Genomic DNA, 22,014 nt, shown 5'->3' with positions numbered 1-22,014 from the left:
GTGGTATGGTGAGAGAATGGGGTTGCATGTGCAAGTAAGTGTCATGCTGGCTATGTCTTATGACCAGTGTGCTTTTGTGGCTGTTGTACAATTACGTCACCAAGGAGGAACCATGGCAGTTTGCTAGTGCTTGAGGACCACAGCCTTTTAAAGATGGTGTCAGTGCAAGAAATGCTGGTCTTCTCATGGCTATCCACTGAGTGGTGCATTGTTCTGGGAATGGTACATGGTTAAATAGGACTAGAAAGTAGACGTGATGGATGCCCTGGGATGAAGTAGATAGTGCGAAGGTGAGAAAGCTCACTGGAATTCACAGCGAGTATCCCTCAAAATTGACACAACATGCACTTAGCTTAAAAAAAAATCATGAGATTCAGCCCAGTCACTCCCCACTAGCCTGCTTACCAAGACTTTCACCAGACCTGTTAGTTGTGGGTTCACTTTTTTCTAATTTATCACATACTGAATTTGTTGTTTGGCATTTACGTAGCCTCAGTTGCAACTTTGTCTGGTTTTCTCATGTGCTTAATACAGCTCTCAGGATGCTTACCTTACATTCTTCACTGAACTAGTTTTTGAATGGAGGTGCAGGAGATGTGGTCCCTGAGGTCTCAGTCTGTGGTGGTTTCTGTAAGCTTCCTGGTTCCAAACCTTGCTATTGCATCAAAATTGTTGAAGGCCTTTTAGGTGTTAGCCTTGGTTCAGTGACTCCTGTCCATAAGTTGGAAAGTTTTGACTTCAGATCCCATTATGCAGCGCAGGTGTCGTTGGTGGGCCAGCTCTGAACTCTGTTATATCTTATATCCTTTCCACTCTTCAAAATCCAGTGCCATTTTGGATAGTTTGTGACTGTTGAAGCTTTTCACTGTATTTTACTGTATTATTCACTAAAATGCAAGTGACAATAAATAAATCATTCACCATTCACCATTCAAGTTGACACTATGTAGTATGAATGTTTTATAGAAAATGAGAGAAGAAATAAGAAAAATCTGAATCTACTTACAATTTGATGCAAATAATTCACGGAATATGAGTACTAAACCTATCATTTCTGAAATTACCTGTAAAATTCTGGACCTTGATTTGAAGTTTCAAATCTCTTCTTGCACTTGAATGCCTGTTCTATTTTATGTAAACCAGTTGAAAAATGTTGCAGTCAACCGTGATAATTGTTTAGACTTTAGTATTAGATTTTTGGAATTTTAGTGATGAAGTTTAAACATCTGGTCCATTTCCAGACCACAAGACCTTCTCTTTCTGGACCATACTGTCAGGTAGAGTGAGTGAAGTCCACTGACTGACTACCTGTGCAGGGTTTAGAGGAGCCTGTTAGTGCTTCTCCTCAGAATAAGTTTCTTTTCAAATCTCTGTTGATGGATGTTTTGTAAGAAAATACATGAGTTGTTTGCAGTAACTGGAAAGCCACAGGAGAAATGACAAAGTTCAGTGGGAGACAAGTGGACATGGAGAGAATGCAAGCGACGAATGCAGAACTTGATGCAGGGGGAGAACAGCAGAAATAAAAATACAGAAGCAGAGGAGTTTATGACAAGGAAAGAGTACTAAAGACTTAGGAAAAACACCTCTATAAAGGGATTTCTATATAAACACCGGACTTTCATGTAGTCCCAGAAGAATAGTGAATTCAATAATCAAGTGAATCTTGCCTGAGTACTGACAGATTGAAGTGACTAGTTGATGGTCCTTTGCAAAATTACTGAAAAATGTCTTGATTGAATGATTTTGCGTGGGGTGGGGGGATAAAATGTCATTGCAGGTTTTGGGCAGGACGCTCCACATTTGCCTGAAGAATCCAGATTGGACCAGTAAATTAGAGGAAGAGATGAGTCTGGAAAGAAGTGGTCTTGGTTTACCAGTCTCGACTAGCTCCACACTGCTTGGAGAAGATACAGAAGTTACTGCTGACTATGATATGGAAGGTATGCTATAGAGCATCGAATTAGTATATATTGCAAATCCTGCAGTATCTGCTTGCAGCAAAAATGTTTTGACTGTGATTAAATCCATTCATATCTGTCAAATGATTTATTTGGGCACAATAATAAATTGCTGGCAGTACATGCAACTAATACTTCTAATGTAATTTATAAGTGAATCTGTTTTAAAATGAAGGAGCAAATTAGTGCAGACGTTCAACTCTAATGAAAATAAGAAATGCTGGAGATCACAGGGGATCAGGCAGCATCCATGGAGAGAAAGCAAACTGATGAAGAGTCATCTAGACTCAATGTTAGCTTGCTTTCTGACCATGGAAGTTGCCTGACCCGGTTGTGATTTCCAACATTTTGTGTTTTTAAATGTTACTTGACTGGTGAATATTGTTTGGGTATGCTGTGCGACTTTAATTGTAGAATCTTATCATTCATTAACATTGTAAAACATTCACTTCTGTAATTTTAGATCAAGTAATTTTGCCGTGAAGGATAAGCTCATAATGCAAGCTCATTGAATGAAATAAGGATAAGGTTAGGTATATAGTTAAAAGCATTTGTTATAAATTTGTAATTCTCATATGTATCTCATACTATTTTAATACAGGGGACGTAGATGATTATAGTGCTGAAGTAGATGAAATTCCTCAGCATTTGCAGCCTGTCTCTGGTTCAGGTTCAGGCACCTCTCCTGCTTCAACTCCGAGAACAAGTCCATGTCCATCTCCCACGATACCAGAGATGCCTCTACCAACACTGCCTAGCAGACCAAGCAGAGCAGCTTCCAGAACTGCTACAGTTCAACAGGAGCAACCACAACAGAGTAATGGTTTTCAATGAATATAAACAATAAATTCAGAAATATAGAACATTAGTTGAATGCAGGCAAGCCTACCTCTGTCAAATTTTGTTGCAATTTCTGCATTTCTAAAGTGATTTAAACTTTTAAGACTGCCTTTGTACATCATCTAACCATTTGAAGGCTTTCTTGAGTTGGATTAATTTATATTTTAAATGCAAATACCTTTTTATAGGTCACCCACAAGAAAGTGATAAATTAAGCTCAAACGTAATAAGTGATTCAGAGTGAAAAAAATTCTGCTTCTTTGTCCAATAGCTTGTTTAAAATAATGAAATGTAATGGTACGATGAGAAAATTTGGTCAGTCTGAGTTACTTTAGCAAATGTAAAAATAATATTTTTAATGGTATAGTCAATTTGCTAAATTTTAGGCATCAGAAGTGGTAGTCTTAGAGATATTATCGCTAGACTGAATCCAGAGACGCAAGTAGTGTTCTAGGGATCTGACTTTGAATCCTGCCATGGCAGATGGTGGAATTTGAATTTAATTTAAAAAAAAAAAAAAAAATTAATGACCATAAAACTGTTGTCAACTGTCAGAGAAAACCTATCTGGTTCACTGCTTTCCTTCAGGGAAGAAAACTGTTGTCCTTGCTCTGTCTGGCCTATGTGTGACTCTAGACCCACAACAATGTGTGGACTCCTAACTGCCTGCTCGAAAATTAGGGGCAGGCAATAAATGCTGGTCTACCCAGTGATGCCCACAACTTGTGAATGAATTAAAACACAAACCAAAGAATGTCAATACTACAAAGTTTAGTCATATTTGATTGATGTCTCCTGTGATTGGCTTAATTATTTATAGTGTGCCATTTGACTCACTGCGTTATCTGCTATGCCATTCTCTTCAACAAGTTTGGACATGTTATCTTAATTTCTTTTTGAAATCAGATGCTTCAGAGTTCCAGCAAGTATCAGCACACAAGGAAAGTAGTCAAACCCTAGAACCAAAGCGACCACCACCTCCACGTCCTGCAGTACCTCCTTCAAGACCTGCTCCACCACAAAGGCCACCACCTCCGTCAGGTAGATGACAGCTTTATCCCTTAGTATTTGGAAGCTTAAACAAAGTAAATTTGATGTAAGACAATTTAGTGGAATATTTGAATTGAGCATTGCAGAAAAGAAAATTACTAATACAACAAAAGAATGTTATGGGCCTGTGAATAGTCTTGGATTTTGTACGCAAGGTTCTGCGTAGCACGTGGATCTTTTGTGAATGCTAGTGTGATACTCTTTGAGTAAAATGCACTCAAGTTAGCTTTACTGATCCTAAATTGTTACAACTGCAGTGGAGTATTCATTATCTTGCATCACGTGTTCTGTTTGTAACAAATATTGAAAAGTAATCAAAAATCCCCATTTCTGTCCTGTGTATACATTGCAGTAATACCACTTGCATGGAAATGAGAAAAATAAGGCAAATAAGTGTGTTATTTGGAAAAGTGAAGATTAAATATTAATTGTTTTTAGGTTCGCCACACGGTGGCTTCGACTTGCACAAATTCTGGATAAGCAGAAGGGGGATATTGGAATACTGATCTGGAAGGAGTTTTTTAAAATTAGTTTGTTCACTGGTTGTAAATTGATTGAGTTAACCCTTCAAGATTGGAGTAGCTTTCCTGTGTCAAGTAGCCAAATTTTGCTTCAGAATCCTACATATAACCTTTCATGTCTCCTGGCTTTAAAGTCATTGTGATGCCAATTAAATAGTTTGAATAGATTGTAATTGTTCTAATGCAGGCAGTAGAATTCATTTGTTATTTAATTAGTTGGATGTGATCTTTTACTCCTACCTGAAAGATCAAACGGAGTCAACGTAAGGTCTCATCTGAAAAATAGTACTTCCAACAATGCAACACTTCAGTATTCTGCTGGAATGTCGGCCTGGCTTGTGCGACTACCTCTGTAGTACAGCTTGATGTACAATCATCTTACTCTGAGACTTGAGTGCTGTTACACAATTAAAGTACTTGAATCTTAAGATATTGCTAATTATTTGTGGGTATGGGGCATGGTGGTGAACAAAAATCATATTGCATATGTAAGTGGGAGCAGCTGCTTTTGCATATGGAAGAACAGCCAAAATGATGGGAAAATATAATAATCCATTCTACTTGTAAAGCCTGCATCTTTTAGCATCAAAGTGTGTCATGCATCTAAATCAATCATGTACTACTTCAGTAAGTAGTCAATTCTGATTGTCAGATTTAAGTGACAACAGGATATCGGGAGCTCTGGATTTGTATTTACTATGACATAAAAGATCAATTCTTAATATAAATTAGATTCAAACAAATGTAATATTCAGTTAATGTGCTGAAATTCTGAAGTATTGGCTGCTATCTTTGACAACTGCAACAAAGGAGATAATCCATACACATCTGCTAAACAAAAAATCTTTCTACATATAAAATATAGAAGGATCAGGCTATAGAAATCACCGCAACTAAAAACATGAGAAATTTAGTAATATTTTCCATAGTTGTAAAAAAAAACAAAGATGATCCTTCTATTTCTTTACATCACCAAGTGATCAGCCCTAATGTGCCATGCAGCTTCGAAAACCGAAATCAATAAGATAATCTTTTTGATTTTTGAAACCAAAACATTATTTTCAGTGTCAACATGCGTGTCTGATTATGTAGTGAAATGAAAATAATCTTGTGAAAGGGGTTTACCTCTTGCTGTTGAAATTATTTTCTTATTGAGTGTTACAGTCATTCTGTGACACTGAATGGGTGGGGGAAGCAATGCAAGCCCATCTTGCCATTCTGAGATTTGTTGATGGGATACCTCCACCTTCTATTTAAGAGAAAATGTTCGTCACTGCTTTTAAAAATAGAATGAGGAGTAAGAGTTCATTTAGATCACCTATATTTCTGCAGTGTATACATACTGTAAATATTCTAAAATGTGTACAGTTTGGTAATGATGGAAAATAGGATCACTGACAAAAAGTCAAAAGATAATATCACAATTGTGATAGATGCGCTGCACACAAATGCAACACTGTTTTCTTAGGGTTTCTAGATGTTATGATACTGCTGTAAATGTTGCTGCTAATCATATTGCCAGAATGATTATGATACACATGGATTACATATTAATCAAAATATATCTCCTTATCCTGCTTGTTAATCACCTTGTTGGCATGCTACATTAATTTGAGTAATTTTCTATTTGAAAATTTTTGAAGACTTCTCTGATAGAACACTAACCAGTATCTATACAGCATCTGTAATGAAAATGTCTCGGTGTTTCCCAGGAGCATTTTAAGGCAATAAGCCATTATACTGAGTGACGTGAGACATTGACGCAAATGACCAAAAGAGAGAAATAGAAAGAGGAAAACCATCAGGGAGCGTATTTCAGTGCTTTTGGGCTTTAGTAGTTATAAGGCATAGATACCAATGGTGGACTGATTTTAAATCTGATTTTCAAGAGCCAGAATTGAAGTTTGCAGATAACTAGAAGAATCATGGGCTGGAGGATATTATACACAGGAAAACACAAGGGCATGAAGGGATTTGATAACAGGATGAGACTTTTGATAAACCAAAAAAGAATCTGCGAATGCTGGAAATCGCCTCCAACTGTCCTCCCTGTGACCTGATGTTCCACCTTAATGACGCCCTCCTTTGTCCTCTATGGAAGCCACGGTCGTAGTCAGTTCCAATAACGATCTGTCATAGCTTTCCATGGCCTCCAGTGCTGTTCCACATCTCTACCCCTCCCCAAATACACCCAGAGATTCTTGATCACCATCTGTGTTCCTAACATCACTAATGCCTCTACTGTAACCACCTGCTTGACTGACTGACTGACTGACTCCTTTTGGCAGCAGTCCAACTGCTGCCCCTACAGACCCCTTTTATACCCTCGATAATCGATGGACAGGCCACATGCCTCATGCCTCATGTCTATATTCACTCCAAGCCTCTGATCGACTTCAAACAGACCACAGACACGAGTGACCAGAAACAAAATCAGAAATTGCTGGAAAATCTCAGCAGGTCTGGCAGCATCTGTGGAGAGAGAAACAGTTAATATTGGATACATTGACGACTTTGGGTGCAGAAGAGGAGTCCTCAGATTCAATATTAACTTTGTCTCTCTCTTCACAGATGTTGCTAGATCTGATAAGCTTTTCCTGCACTTTGTTTTATTCCAGATTTCTAGCATTCACACTATATTGCAGCTTGAGCAGTTTCAGATGACAAATTTAAGGGGTAAAAGGTGGGAGTCAACTCAGTATGTTGGAGTAGTCAAAGCTATATGTGACAAAGACGGACATTGAGTGTTTAAGCAGCAAATCACTAATCTTAGTCTAGGCACAGTATATATAAAAGAATCAAGATGACTTGACCAGCTGAGGTGGATGCTACAAATTTTTAAATGACTTACAATGAAAGGTTTGATACATCTTTTAGAATTTTTAGGGGAAGAAAGCTAGCTTACAAATTTTAAAGTAAATAATTTTATCCAATTTGTTATTTCGCCTTCGGAATTTGTGTGGTCAATAAGTTGAGGATTTTTAGATATTCTATTTAATTATGTGGCCTGTAGACAAAAATGTGACACTAAGTATTTAAAACTGTCTATTAACAATAAGCTTGTGCATGCTTTACAATGACTAACGTCCTCTTCACTATCATCCTCATGCTTCACTAAGGAGCTAGAAGTCCTGCACCAACTAGGAAAGAGTTCAGAGGTAAAAATAAAACCTTAAGAGATGATGGATTTCACTAAATGCTGGCTTATAATTAGAATATTTATGCCTTTTAAATTATTCTGCATGCTATTGGAATTGTTTCTTCTGTCCTTTAAGAAAATAGGTAGCTTTATTTAAATGTAATAGAATTGTTACTTTAATTTTGGATCTTGTCTCTGAAGATCCCAAAACATTTTCAACTGTAGTGTACAGTCTGCTGTTATGACGTACTTCTCGATTGCTTTCCCTCTGTGACCACATTTCCAGGCTTGGATATTTTCAATAAGGACTGTTGGAGTGGGAGTATAGTAGTAGAGCTGCTATAACTTGGTCAGAGCTCCATGGTGGCCATTGCTGCCTCAGGGCCCACTTTGAGAAGGACTAACTAATGAGTTTGTGTTAACAGGAAGACATTATGTGGGTGTGACTTGCCCTTTTCTTTTTAATTTCTGTGGGAAAGATTGACACTTTCCTTTCAGCACATGATTAGATAAACTCACCATCTCCGCACAGGTGATAGACACCCACTTTTAAGCTTTCCGTACAATTTGCAATGCAGTCAATAACTGCGTTTTACAGTCTGATTTATTTTATATTTGCTCTCCTCAGTTAATATCCACAGTTTAATTATCTCATTGCTGCACCAGAAATAAGAGCAGTCTTGTGAAGGAATAATTGATCACAACCATCTTTCCTTTTCCTTTGTATTGATAGAGAGTGGTATTTTTTACATTGACTTTTAACACATTGCTTGGACTTTGCATGTATAAAAAGGCCTTACCTACTAACGGATGAGAGATTTATCAAGCAGTAAATTTGCAATTTCAGTTTCCAATTAAAATAATTCACTGATTAAGATAATCAGAACTTTTATTTTGCTTCTGATCAATATTAAAGTGGGAACAAGACTCAACAGCAAAAGTAGTTTACCTTTCTTTTAATCACATTGTTTGTTTTTAATTGTTGTATTGGAATGCCATTTCAAATATGAAATCTGATAGTTATAAAACTTGTATTTCAGGAACTATTCTAAAAATTCCATCTTCATGTTATATGTTCCTTTTGTTTGGCAGTCTTTTGTTAAAAGATTGCAGCCTACGTAATGAGGCAGCAATTAAAAGCACCATCCCCAAAAATTAATAAGACTATAGCAATACTTTTGAAGCATTAATAGAGTAATGCACAGAATATTGTTTCCCACTCTGGTCAGTTCTGGTAACTCAACACTTAGCATATTATCACACTGAGTAATACTCTATCTTCATCCTCGGCAAGTACCGTTCTGTTTCAATGTGCTGCTGCTTTTTGAAATGTAAATTAAATAATAGTTTTGTAAGACAGAACTTGAGTATTGCTGAACAAAAGAAGTTTTGTTGAAGCTTTTTATCTTACACTCATCGGGAATTTGCAAGGATTTAAATTCAAGGGTAAACCAACAGTACATTGCATGAGATGAGAGGTAATTGGTAGAGGTGTTGACATGGAGAACTAACCCATTATTACTGATTGATAGTTAACAACCAGACTCTGATCAGTGCATTTGCCTTGAGAAATGAACTAGCGGATGGCTATCACCTATTTTCTTGAGTTGAAACAGACATAGTGTATGTTCATCTTTTGGCCTGCAAATTAAAACGGACCTGTGTATTACTATCTAAGACTTCCCTGTACATGCAAGTGTGTCAACCAAGCACGACTTATGATCCTAAGTTGGTTGTCAGTGTAATTTTCTGAGTCATCCAGCAAATATTCTCCAATTGCAGAATCATGTCTATTGATAAACACTGTTGCAAGTTTTGCAAATGTAGGCTAGTTGGGTAAGGTCAGTACATTGCTTGTTGTGGAACATGCTGTTTGATGTGATCCACTTGTCATTGGCATATCTGGCCTACATATGTGGCGTCACACCAGCCCTGAACTTCATACATCACATTACCTTTTTGCAATAGGCAGCGCATCTTTTTGGCTTGACAATACTATCCTGTTACTAGTGAACACCACTCGTGTTGCTGCTGCAGGTATTTTGTAATCAACATATTCAGAGATGTTACTACGCACCCTCTGGAGCAGGTGTGTCTTGAAGCCAGGCCCCCTCGATCAGAGGTGGGAATGCTGTCAGTGCACCCCAGGTGCCGCATGTTGCTGCCACATAGCAGCCTGAAACGGCTTCATCTGTTGCTGAATCTTTTGAGATACCTTTAGGGTAAGATGTCGGTCTTCTCCTTGAATTTATATCCTTGCAAAATAGCTTCAAATATCTTTTTTCAGCAATACAAAAAGTAAATAAGTAATCTTGATGCTGTGTGATTTGATTGTTCACCTGTGTTTCGACTTGATTTACTTTTCTGTTTTCTGCCCTTGGTATGTCTGTTGTAATGGTTTCTATGTAGACATATTTTCCTTTTTTTCTCTCCCCATAAGGTCCAGGGGCACCTGTCAGTCCAGGGTTAGCTAGAAAGGAAATGGAAGGTAACTTTGTTCGTGATACAACATAAGTTTTAATGTGTTAGAACTCAATGAAGGAATTATTTAAGTTTGTTAGAAGTATCTATTAGAAATAATTAATTCTTGCATGCATAAAGCTTGATATTGACTTCATTTGTATGTGGGACTTTGTAATTTGTGTTAGTGAAGTTTCACCCTCATTTGAATGGAATCTTTGCAGTCTGTTCATGAAAGTAGAACATATTACTGCAGGTACAGAAATTATATATTCACATAATTTTTGAAACATCGTTTGAAATGTAATAGTCAAAGATTGTGATAGGCCAAAGTGTCATAGATGCATGAATCTACTTTTAGTCTCTCTCTTTCTTTGTGCTTCCTGTGCTTTCCCTTTTGTTCTCATTGACTCTCAGTCTCTTGCTAGGACTCCATTTCTCTCTCCTGCAGCTTTTTAGTCAGTTCTTAGTAAATCCACTAGATAATGCTATGGCTGAGAGCATGAGCTGTGAATCGCTGACCACATGGCAGTTGACTAAGATTGCAGGAAGCAGTGTTCTTGTTTGACTACAATATTGAGAAAACTAAGATTCAAAAACAGTGGACCGAAGCTCAATAATTTAATACATTGGATAAACTTCATTACACTTAAAATTTAGCATCATATCTAGCAAAACCTGATCAGATTGGCAAATTTCAAAGGTGCCATTAGTTCTAAACTGACAAAAGCGATTTGATACCACCCAATACTTACTTTTTCTCTACAGGCCGTGTCCAGCCACCTCCACAAGCAACCATGAATTCAGCTAGTACTGGAACCGGTGTTGCATCTAGACCGGTATGTTTGTTAGAGTTTTTTGCTGCGAAAACAAATATACACATACTGTTGTGCATTCATCTTAACCAGAGGGGAGAAATTAATTGATATTTTTGTAATTGTAACATGGTTCAAATAATTTAAAGCTCTTAGTTAAGTATCAGTTGTCTTTCATTAGAGCATACCACCACGTGCTGGGGTTATTAGTGCACCAGCAAATGTACCGATCAAGCTACCCATAGGAGCACCGCAGTCGGAACCTCAAAGCAAAACTCCAGAACTGTTAACAGGTTAGTATTATTGATTGTCTTAAAGGAAAACAGTTTCCAGAGTATTCATAATGGCTGTATTTCCAGTTGTTTCATCACTGCTACTTTAAAGTTATGTAACAATAACAATCTACATTCATACAGTGCCTTTAACTTAGAAAATTGCTCAAGACACTTTATTGAGGTGGCAGATTGTGAGGTGGAGGGAGAGAGGCACAGAACAATTATAGTTTGATGTCCAGAATCAGGTGGGATGACCAAAATTATGCTCAAAAAGATCAATTTGGCAAAGGCTTTCAAGATGGAAATAGAAGACTGCAGGAATTTAATGATATCCAAAAGATATGGCCAAAGACACAGCCAGTGTTGAAAGCAGAGAGAGGAGAAAATAAACAAATGGCCATAGTCCAATAACTAAAGGATTTGGGAGGAATTGAGGCTGAGGAGGTTGTAAAGAGTGGGTTAGAATGAGTGATAATTAAGCATAACGAATATAATACAGCATGCAGGCAAAATGTTGGACCAATTGGAGTTTGTTGAAAATTGATTACTATTGAGAAGGGTAGTTTAAAAATTGAGGTTTGAGGTAATGAGAAGATTCCAGGGACAGAGGAATTAAGGAAGGAGAAGAGGTGGGCAGTGTATTACTAAATGGGCAAGACGTGAAGTTTGAAGCTCGGTTGACATTCAGACATAATGTCGGGTATTTGTCAAGTCTGTTGCAGCCCAACCAAGCAGTTGGAGAAAAATCAATCAATAGCACAGGAACTGAGCACAAACTTTTTTATGCTTTCTTGTCTGTGCTGCTTTGTTACTGGACATAATGGTTGTTTGTTGTTATTGAGTACCTGTTACAAACATGTGATCAAGGAGCAAGAGAAGGCCACTAGGTTCTTTGGCCTGCTCCACCATTCAATAAGATCATGGTTGATCTAATTTTAAACTCAACTCTACATTCCTACATATCCCATAATCTTTCACCCCATTGGTAACCATGAATCTATCTACCCCTGCCTTAAAAATGTTTAAAGATTCTGCATCTAGTGCCTTTTGAGGAAGGAAATTCTAAAGACTGAGCCCTCTGAGAGAACAAAAGTGTCCTCATCTCTTTTTAAATGCGTGTTCCCTTATTTTTGAACTATGAATCTTAATTCAAGATCCTCCAGCAAGAGGAAACATGCTTTCGACATTGACCCGTTCAAGTCCCATCAGGATCTTATTTTTCAATTGTCACCTGACTTTTCTAAGCTACAGAGGATGCAGGCCTAGCCTGTCTAGCCTTTTCTCATAAGGCAACCAACTAATTCCAGGAATCTGTCCAATGAAACTTGTTTGAACTTCTTCTGACACATTGGGACATGGATGTCACTGGCTGGCTAACATTTATTGCCCTTAACATACTTCCTTAGGTACAGTGACCAGTACTGTACACAGTACTCCACTTGAAGTCTCACTAATGTCCTGTATGACTTCCATACTTTTGCATTTGATTTCCCCTGCAATAAATTATAACATTCTAGTAGCTTTTGCATGATTACCCGATTTTCCAACATACTAACCTTCTATGATTCATGCACAATTCCATTATGCTTGTACTTGGCATTTTGGCAACTCAGTCAACTTTATCCCCCTTCCTGAATACTAACTACTTCACCTTGACCGAAGAAAGTATTTATCGTTGTAAAGAGTTCTAGAGTTTTAATACATTTCACTGGATGTGGGTGTTGCTGGCCAAGCCAGCATTTATTGCCCAGAAGACAGTTGAGAGCGGTCAACATTTGCTGAGAGCGGTCAACATTTGCTGAGAGCCTGGAATTACATGTAGGCCAGACCAGGTAAGGAAGTCAGTTTGCTTTCCTAAAGGACATTAGTGAACCAGATTGGCATTTCCGACCACTGTCAATCATTCCATAGTCATCATTTCACACTTAATTCTAGGTATTTATTGAATTAAAATTCCACCATCTGCACTGAAACGTCAACTTTCCTGCACCTCTGATGTTGCCTGGCCTGCTGTATTCCTCCAGATCCACACCGTGTTACCCCAAAGTATTACCTGGGTCTCTGGATTAGTAGTTCAGCAATGGAAGGAGACGATGGCCTAGTGGTATAATTGCTGGGCTATTAACACCCTCTATTCTCATTATGAGAGAGCCCAGCACATTTGTGCAGAAAATAAGGCCTAAGCATTCACACAATCTTCAGCCAGATGTACTGAGTGAATGATCTCTCTGTCTCCTCCTAGTGTTTCACAATATCACAGATGTCAATCTTCAGCCAATTTGATTCACTCCATGTAATATCAAAAAATGGTTGGAGGCACAGGATACTGCAAAGGCTAGTGCCCTGACAATGTTCCAGCAGTAGTACTGAAGACGTGGCTTCAGAATTTGCATACTTCTAACCAAGCTGTCCCTGTACAGCTGCAACGTTGGCACCTATCCAACAATGCAGACAATTGTTCATTAAGTCCTGTACACATCAAGCAGGGCAAATCTAACCCAGCCAATTACTACCCCATCAGTCTATTCTCAATCATCAGTAAAATCATAGAAGGTGTCATTAAAGTGTTTCAAGCAGCACATGGTCAGCAATAACCTGCTCAGTGATACCCAGTTTGGATTCTGCCAGGGCCATTCAGTGCCTGACCTCATTACAGCCTTGGTTCAATCATGGACCAAAGAGCTAAATTCTAGAGATGAGGTGAGAGTAACTGCCCTTGTCATTCAAAGCCACATTTGTGGCATTAGGGAGCCCTAGCAAAACTGGAGTCAGTGGGAATTGAGGAAAACTCTGCAGTTGTTGAGGACGTTCACTGATGATTGCAGAATGTTCAACATTATTCACAGCTCCTCAGAAGCAGTCCATGTATAAATGCAAAAAGTCATGGACAAGATCCAAGCTTGGGCTGAAAAGTGACAAATAACATTTGTGCTACACAATGTCAGACCATCTCCTCCAAAAAAAAAGGCAATCGAACCACCGCCTTTGACATTCAATGATGTTACCATCACTGAATCCCATACTATCATGCTGGGGGTTACCACTGACCAGAAACTCAAATGGACTAGCCATCTAAATTAGAGTGGCTACAAGAGCAGTTAAGAGGCTAGGAACACTGCAGTGAGTAATTCATCTCCGGACTCTTCAAAGCCATCTACAAGTCACAAGTCAGGAATATGATGGAATAATGCCCACTTGACTGGATGAGTGTTGCTCCAACAACATTCAAGAAGCTTGACACAATATCAACAAAAGTTCAGTCACTCCTCCAATGCTCAGTAGTAATGGTGTGTACTGTCTACGAAATACACTGCAGAAATTCACCAAAGATCCTTAGACAGCATCTTCCAAACCCATGACCACTACCAACTAGAAGTACAAGGGCAGCAGATATGTGAGAACATTGCTATCTGCAAGTTCCCCTCCAAGCCACTCACTGTCTGAAATGGAACAACATTGAAGGGACAACAATATGTCACTAGGTCAGAATTCTGGAACTTCCTCGTGAATAACATTGTGGATCTGCCATATCACACACGGATTGCAGTGGTTCAAAAAGACAGCTTCTCAATAAATTCTGGCCCAGCCAGTGATGTCAATATCCTATGAGTGAATTAAAACAAAATACCATGAGCTTATCGCTGCCTCCATTTAATAATAAATTCCCTGATAGACGCCTCATAATAACAAAGCACCATACCTGTGGATTGACAAGATAATCATTTAAATGAAATCATGTCTGTAGCCCTTGATTGCATTCTTGTACCTTCTTGTATCCTTCAACCAATAACCACAAATGTTGTTGAATGTAAAGTGCAAGATTAAAATTGTAAAAATTCTGACTAAAATTTGCATTAGTTGTAAATGGCAGTCTGATCTTAGTGTTTGGTGATTACAGTAATTAAAGCAAGAACGCCATGAAGAATAAATACCAATTTATCGTTTCCTAAATACTTTCTATTGAATATTCTGAGAGGTTACTTGTATCTTGTGACTCTCTTTAATTCTATCAGCTAATAACATAAATGGAACAGCTTGTCACCAGCAAAATATCCTACAGATAGTGGAAACCAGTTGACTCATTGAGTCCAATTGACATTTCACCACTGGCAGCTGGGAATTCTGTCCGCCCCTTCTGCTGTCCTGTTAATCAGGGACGGTTTTCTTACCACTGTGAGACTGAAGCAGGTCATCCCCCACAATTAAGTGGCGCAAGGATGCATTAAAAACATTAAAATTAAGAAACTTCTTCATTTGCAAAGTTGGAAGTACGCAGGAAATTCAAGCTCTTTTTGAAGTTTTGAATGAATGTTACCTAACTACTTTCTGTCTGTCTTTCAGGACCATTGCTCTTGCCAGAACCACTCAAGCCAAAAATCGCTACTCCGCTTCCACTGCAACCTCCCCCATTAGGTTCACAGAAGCTACAGGAGCCTCTTAAACCTGTTGGTTTGAAACCTATTTCTCAGACTCCACCCCCTTCTCTTGGCTTAGATCATCTAGCACCTCAGGCTCCACCTCGCAGCAAATCTGCCCAGAACCTGCCAGTAGAACCTATCACTGCAGAGCAGGTAAATAGCAGTGGCATCTCTTAAATAACAGCGCTTTTGTGTATATGTAAAAATGTATAACTGAAAAATAGATTTGCTTAGAACATTCCTGCATGCACTTTGGAACCATTTTGTAAAATGTCTCTGATACTGTATAATTAATACCACATGAACTGAAAAGCCAACGAACTAATTGTTCTCCTATTTCCTGTGAACTAACTTAGTGAACAGAACATGTACCTTCGTATGCCAGTGTTCAAAATGAAGGAAAGGCTATGATATTTTCCCTTCCAGTCGCCACTGTATCCAAGTTACCGGAACCACGTGTAGTCCCAGGGTCAGCATGAGTGGAAAGTGTGCTTGATGGCACTGGTGAGAGACACATCTATTCTGGTATCTGGGCCTCACCTGCCAATTACACTTTTCACAGTTCAAACTGAAAAATAAGAACTAGATTGTTGATTTGAACAGGATATTGGCCTATCCACTGGACACCTGAAACTCCCAGCTCTAACTGAAATGGTAGTGGTGGGTTGGGATGATCCACCTTGGGCAGGGGAGGTCCATGATTTGGTAAAGATTGGAAGAGCACTTAGGTTCCTCTTATTCCTCAAGATAATCTCCAGAAAACTCAAAAGGTAATCTTCTTTTGGACCTCTTCTATACTCTTGGTGCTGCTTCATTGGCTGGCCTAGCTCTGTGTGCAACCTACTCTATTTATGGTTAAAGTCACTTAGGCTCCAATTATTCAACTGAGGGACCAAAGTATTAACATTAGGCTCATGCAAACATGGTTGACCTCTTCAAAATATCTGGGAGTTGAACTGGTGGTGGGCAGAGGCACAATGAGAATAGATCAATAAGTATTTACTGCTGTTTCATCTATGCTTGTTCCATTCCTGTACATTGTCAATAAAATCAGGCTATTCTGTTAGCATACTGCTAGGGCCACCAAAATTGTTTCTTTAACATCTGCCAACTATTCTGCTACAAAAACAAAATATTGCAAATGTTGGGCCAGGCAACATATGTGGGGAGCATTTTGGATTTATGACCCTCCTTCAGATTCTAACCTTCATCAGAAATGTTTCTTATTATTTTGTTGACTTTGTTTTTACCTGTTTCTCACCCATGTTTCAGCATTTTCAAGATTACTTAAATAAACTAGTTCTAAAGTTAGCGTAACATACAGGTAACAAATTGATTATACTTGTGATTGGAGGATTCATTATGTGGTTAAAATATGCCAACCTTCCTGATGGAGCAACAGATTTTAAATATTAAAAAAAGAAATAAAAATCATTTTTAAAAATTGAAAATATTCAGCAGGACAGAACAAAACTGCAAGAAATTAGAAATGTATTTAGATTTCAAACAGGTTTAAGTATGAAGGGTGGTAAGAGAACAAAAAGAAAGGTCTGGACACTAGAGTTTAAATTATGTAGGAGTCTAGATTAAGTGAGTGAGTAGGATTGATTGAACAGCTGGTGACCAAAAGCAAAAATGAGAGAAACAAGAAACTGAAGCCAGAGTATCCAAAGATTATGGAAACAAAATGGAGGTAGCAATCACAGCCTTAGATTGTTGAACTTAACATTGACTTTTTAAATGTAAAGCATCCACTTTACCTATCACCAGGATGTGAAACTTTTCATATTCCGATTTTATTTCTCTCACCTTTGTTTTGATCCTTTGGATTCTTGTGGCATATTGCAGCTAACCTGCTCCAAAACATATTTTAATAGTCCAACTATGTTAAAGAATATTGGCTGTTCCTTTCCTCCACTGTCTTGTACCTTTCTTTTTTTAATTAAAAATTTTAATGGATTAGGGCAATCACTATGTAGTAAATTATAGATATTAACATGTACTGCTGTTCTTGATGTAACCCATTTGGTGGTCAATTGTGATATTTTTAAAAAAACTCCATGATTGGGCAATTTCATACTCTGAGGAGCTGAGCAATGTGGACTAGTTTGTGCCAAATGTTGACCCTTGCTTTCTTCCTGAATTGGTTAATCTGGGATAGAACAACAGTAGCAGTAGTAGTAGTAGTAGTACAGTTAGCCCTGTGTGTGTGTGTTGCACACAGATTGCCAGTACCTTACTTAAAATTACCCTGTCAGTGTTTCCTTCTCCTTTCTTCATGTGCTTTATAAAAACTTTCCCTTAAATACATTTTTTTCCATTCTTGACAACCATTCCATGTGGTGGAATGCCACTCTCTGGATAAAGAAATTTCTCTAAATTCCTTATTGAATTCAGTGAATAACCTATATTGATGATCCCTAAATTTGAACTCCACTAAAGGTGAAAACACAACCTTCTCTACCTCTCCCCAATTTGTAGCCCTTGAGTAACGTATGGCTTTGTTAGCCTATGATGCTACTTGTAACAATTTGAGTCTGTACTACTAGTACTACAGGTATTTGTACTGTCTGTGTCTTTATCCCATTTAAATGTGCTTCCAAAGATTAGGTGGTCTGCTTATCTCTCACATCAAAATGCATCACATCCTTTTTACCTGCAATATAATATAAAATATATTAATAGTATCTTTTCAACATTTGTATTTAATGTGCACCACAGTGACCTTGAATAAGGATCCACTCTGGTCTATGTTCTAAATATTCAACATTTGGAAAAATTTTAACCAAAGGAAACATGACTAGTGTTAGCAAACTTGCTGTCCGATAGAAAATAAATTTTCTATTTATTGCTTTTCTCTTTTCTGATATTTACTGTGTCTTTCTCACAAGCAGGAACAACATCAGGGTGAAAGGTATTGAATTAATTTACAATTTTCTATGTAATTCCAATAACTCATTTTATTTCACCACTTTGATGTATACACTTGAAAAGTCTTATACATCAGCGATTTTGCCAGTCTTGTAAAATACTTTTCCTCGTTTTGCAAAGTAATTACCATGTCTTTTAAATTTTATTTTACTCATTATGTATGTTGCACCTAATTATTATAAGTCATTTTATTGAGTTTACATTTGGCTGTGGAAATGATTTATAAACCTTTTTCCAGGAGCAAGAAAAGTGGTGTATTGCTACTCGTGTTTTAGATTTATTGAAGTTGAAGCGTGGTTGAAATATCTCACTGTTTAACAATTCCCACATACACTTAGTGTTTTAGATGTGTTAACAATAAATCAGTTATTCTTTCTCCTTAATGAAATATCATATCATATGCCCCCGAACTCTAAGTTTATCTATGCCCACAACTTCAAGATCTTTCAGCTGCATTGCTTGCCAAATAATATTGATTTCAAAAATAATCTTTTATTGTACAATTACTTTTTCTTTATTGATCCTTGCATCCATTCCTGAAAGATAGGACACATACAAGGATATTATACTGACCAGTGTATAGTATTCTGGCCATCTCATCAAAAATGTTTCAAAATTGTCTATGGCTCCCACTTGATTGCTTCCCAACTGTGTTACTTTTGTCTGGAAATCATTTTCACTAATAACTTGTCAAGTACAAAGTTGAGATATTAGTTCAATAATTTTATTCAATACTAATCAAGAACACCAAATCTGATGTCTTCTTTAAACAGTACTTTTTACTCTAAATCAATATAACTGAGTATCTTCTATACAACACCTTTTCAATCACTACTGGAATAGTCATCTTGTTGCATTCCATATTTTTTCTTTCCTATGTTATTGTATGCTTTACTGAAAATCTTAAAGATTTTGCTTAAACATTTTCATGCTTTGAAATCTATCCTTTTTATCCCCACTTCTTGGTCAAAGGTTTTGGTCTTCTCTTAGGCTGACAGGATGTAGATCTTTGAAAGATTTCCAGATTGAAAATACATGATTCAGTTTATTCTGCAGTGTGTACTGCATAATGTGGTGGTTAATTTCAGATTTGTTAGTTGGTATCATCTAGAGAGAGGGAAAGAAAATAGTAAACTAAAGAGGAAGGATAGTGTCATCACTTTTTTTTTCAAATGAGCCCAAAGCTGACCAATAATATACTGGAGCATAGCATAAATTACCACAGGGATGAACCAAAAAAGTTGCAGATTTCCACTGCTTTTATTATTTAATTTGATGACAGCTTGAATTTATATGGTGCCTTTATGTAGTAAAATATCCCAATATGTTTCACAAGGATGTTTTTAAACAATTTTTGAGCTGAACCACATGAGACAGCAGGGCAGATAATCAAAAGCTTGGTTAGAGTAATAGGTTCTAAGACGCATCTTAAAGAAAGCAGCAGACAGTTCAAAAAAGGAATTCCAATGCTTAAGATCTTGTCAGCTGAATTCATAGCTGCCAATGGTAGTGCAATTGAAGTGGATCTGGAGAAGCATGGAAATCTTGAAGGGTTGTAGGACTGGAGGATACTACAGAAGGATAGTGCAGTGGGTGGGGGGAGTGAAGGAGACTTGGGAATAAGGATGAGATTTTTAAAAATGAGGCTTTGGCAAACTAGGTGAAAGTAAGTCATAAGTCTTGGATGAATTGGACTAGATGAAAGTTAAATATATGCAGTAGAGTTTTAGATGAGCTGTCCAGAAGAAAATAATAGTCTAGAGGTAATAAATGTAGTGATGATCATTTCAGCAGCTGAGGTGACACGCACTGACTGTGTAAAAGTAGTTTGTCTTGGTCGTAAAGAAAACATTTGGATAGTGTCAGAAGCTCAGCTCGTGGTTGAACGGGCCTCAAAATTGAAATTTGTATGATTTAACCTCAGCCAGTAGCTGGGTTTTGGGGTTTGTGGCATGGTCTGAACATGTTACTTTGGTCTTCTGAATGTTCCATTAGAAGACATTTCTGCTCATTTAGTGCTGGATGTTGGTAAAGCAACTTGACAAATCTGAGACAGCAGGAAGAATAGATAGAGATGATGTAGATGTGTGAGATGGCAGTGTAAATGCAGAACCTGTGTTTTTGGCTGACGTTCCCAAGGGTCACTGTGTATCTGAGAAATAGAGGATACCAAGCATAGGTCCTTGGGGGATCTCTAGATGTAATGATGCAAGAGTAAGAAGGGAATCAATTGCAGGCAAATATCTGATTGTGACTTAATACACAGAAAGGAATCGGTTCAGGCAGTCCCACCCATTTGGAAAAGGAGGAACCTTGAAGATAACACAACAGGCAGATTGCGACGAATGAGGTGAACAGTTTACCATAGCCATGTAGGATGTCATTGCACCTTTTTGATTTCAATGCACGAACAGAAACCTGTTCAGAGGGATTCAAACCTGGAGTTTCAGGAAAGATGGGTACTAGTTTGGGAGTTTTAACAGCATGCTCAAGAATTTGAGTGAAAAGCGATTGGAGATATGGCCATAGTTTCCTGGGAAGATGATTCAAGAATTGGAGAATGATGATGATGGTTCAGTAGTTTAAAAAGAAGAAAGAGAACACTTGACAAGTTTAGCTACTGTAAGATCCTGGAAGGGAAGTTTGTTGGTCATCAGTTTGTGCAAATAGGGTCAAGTGAGCAGGAAGCAGATCTCATTGATAAGATGAGCTCAAAGAGGGCAGGAGGAGTTGGAGGAAAGATACTGAAGCAAAGAGGAAGTTTTTGGAGAAATTTGACTGGACACTGGGGTGATACTGGTTAAGGGAAGGTAATGAAGTGGCACAGGCTTTTAAATTAATTGTCTTAATCTTGATAATAAAGAAGTCCATAAACTTTGCACTTCCTGGAAGTGAGGGTGCAGGTGGCCTGGGAACATCTAAGAAGACATCTTTGTAATAGAGATGAGAGCTTGATCGTGGAATGGTGAGAGGTTTTTATAGGGTGACCAGAATCCAACAGTGCTTTATATGTTGCATAAACATTTTACGGTGCAAATCCAGTTTAGCCATTCAAGGCTTACCTCTTGGATTTGAGAGAGTGGAGTTGGAAACTGCATTGAGGGAGCAAGCAGCTTGAGAAATACTGTAGTTTTAACAAGGACAATGGCTCAAGTGTGGAGCTGATTACAATTCAAAATGTTGCAGTGAATGGAAAGCAAAAGTGCATTGCACGTAATCTGGGGAACAGTTTCTTTCATGTTCAGACACAGAAGGAAGTAGATTATAAATGCTGGGGTTAAGTAAGAGATTAAAGATTGCCTTTGTAGAAGGATCACTTGAAATGGCAAAGGTTGAATGGATGGCTGTGAATGTGGGTACTTTTGGAGTGTGGAAATTAAGGTTTGATACAAAGCTAGAAGAGAGATGCCATGTGTTAAGATGACCAAGAAGGAAAATTGTAGAAGGAAAATTGTGCAAGGAAAGCATTAACGATAACTGTGAGAAACTTACTATAGTGCTTTGACTAGGTGGAGGGGAATGAGGCATTTGAAAGGAGAAACGAGAGGTGAAACAGGATTCCAAAATTTATTTTTGTCTTGGATAACATAATATTTTTGTTTCT

At 37.8% G+C, this 22,014-nt stretch overlaps 1 protein-coding gene and 1 long non-coding RNA gene across 8 annotated transcripts in view; one reads left to right on the top strand and one right to left on the bottom strand.

The window, feature by feature from the left end:
• Positions 1-22,014, bottom strand: part of LOC109915940 — an 86,847-nt gene that overhangs the window by 52,349 nt on the left and 12,484 nt on the right. For 2 of the 5 annotated variants that reach the window (XR_007263261.1, XR_007263262.1), the window contains exons 2-4: positions 10,727-10,832; positions 9,851-9,981; positions 551-887 (exon numbers count right to left, since the gene is read on the bottom strand). This is a non-coding gene — a long non-coding RNA (uncharacterized LOC109915940). Of the gene's footprint in view, positions 1-6; positions 888-9,850; positions 9,982-10,726; positions 10,833-22,014 lie in introns of those variants that run through there. The other 3 variants (XR_007263260.1, XR_007263263.1, XR_007263264.1) reach the window with 2 other exon arrangements.
• The window catches only part of synj1 (synaptojanin 1), a 120,195-nt gene that overhangs the window by 94,491 nt on the left and 3,690 nt on the right, over positions 1-22,014 (top strand). For 2 of the 3 annotated variants that reach the window (XM_020515612.2, XM_048603167.1), the window contains 7 exons: positions 1,781-1,943; positions 2,563-2,778; positions 3,708-3,842; positions 9,952-9,999; positions 10,740-10,810; positions 10,968-11,079; positions 15,403-15,632. In XM_020515612.2, the coding sequence (XP_020371201.2) occupies positions 1,781-1,943; positions 2,563-2,778; positions 3,708-3,842; positions 9,952-9,999; positions 10,740-10,810; positions 10,968-11,079; positions 15,403-15,632 (975 nt within the window). The remainder of the gene's footprint in view (positions 1-1,780; positions 1,944-2,562; positions 2,779-3,707; positions 3,843-9,951; positions 10,000-10,739; positions 10,811-10,967; positions 11,080-15,402; positions 15,633-22,014) is intronic. The other variant, XM_020515613.2, reaches the window with a different exon arrangement.

The sequence above is a fragment of the Rhincodon typus genome, chromosome 11 (genome assembly GCF_021869965.1).
Source record: "Rhincodon typus isolate 14 chromosome 11, sRhiTyp1.1, whole genome shotgun sequence".
In the NCBI taxonomy this organism is placed as follows: Eukaryota; Metazoa; Chordata; class Chondrichthyes; order Orectolobiformes; family Rhincodontidae; genus Rhincodon; species Rhincodon typus.
Note: the sequence above shows the minus strand (reverse complement) of the source record. Positions and strands in the feature narration are given on the sequence as shown.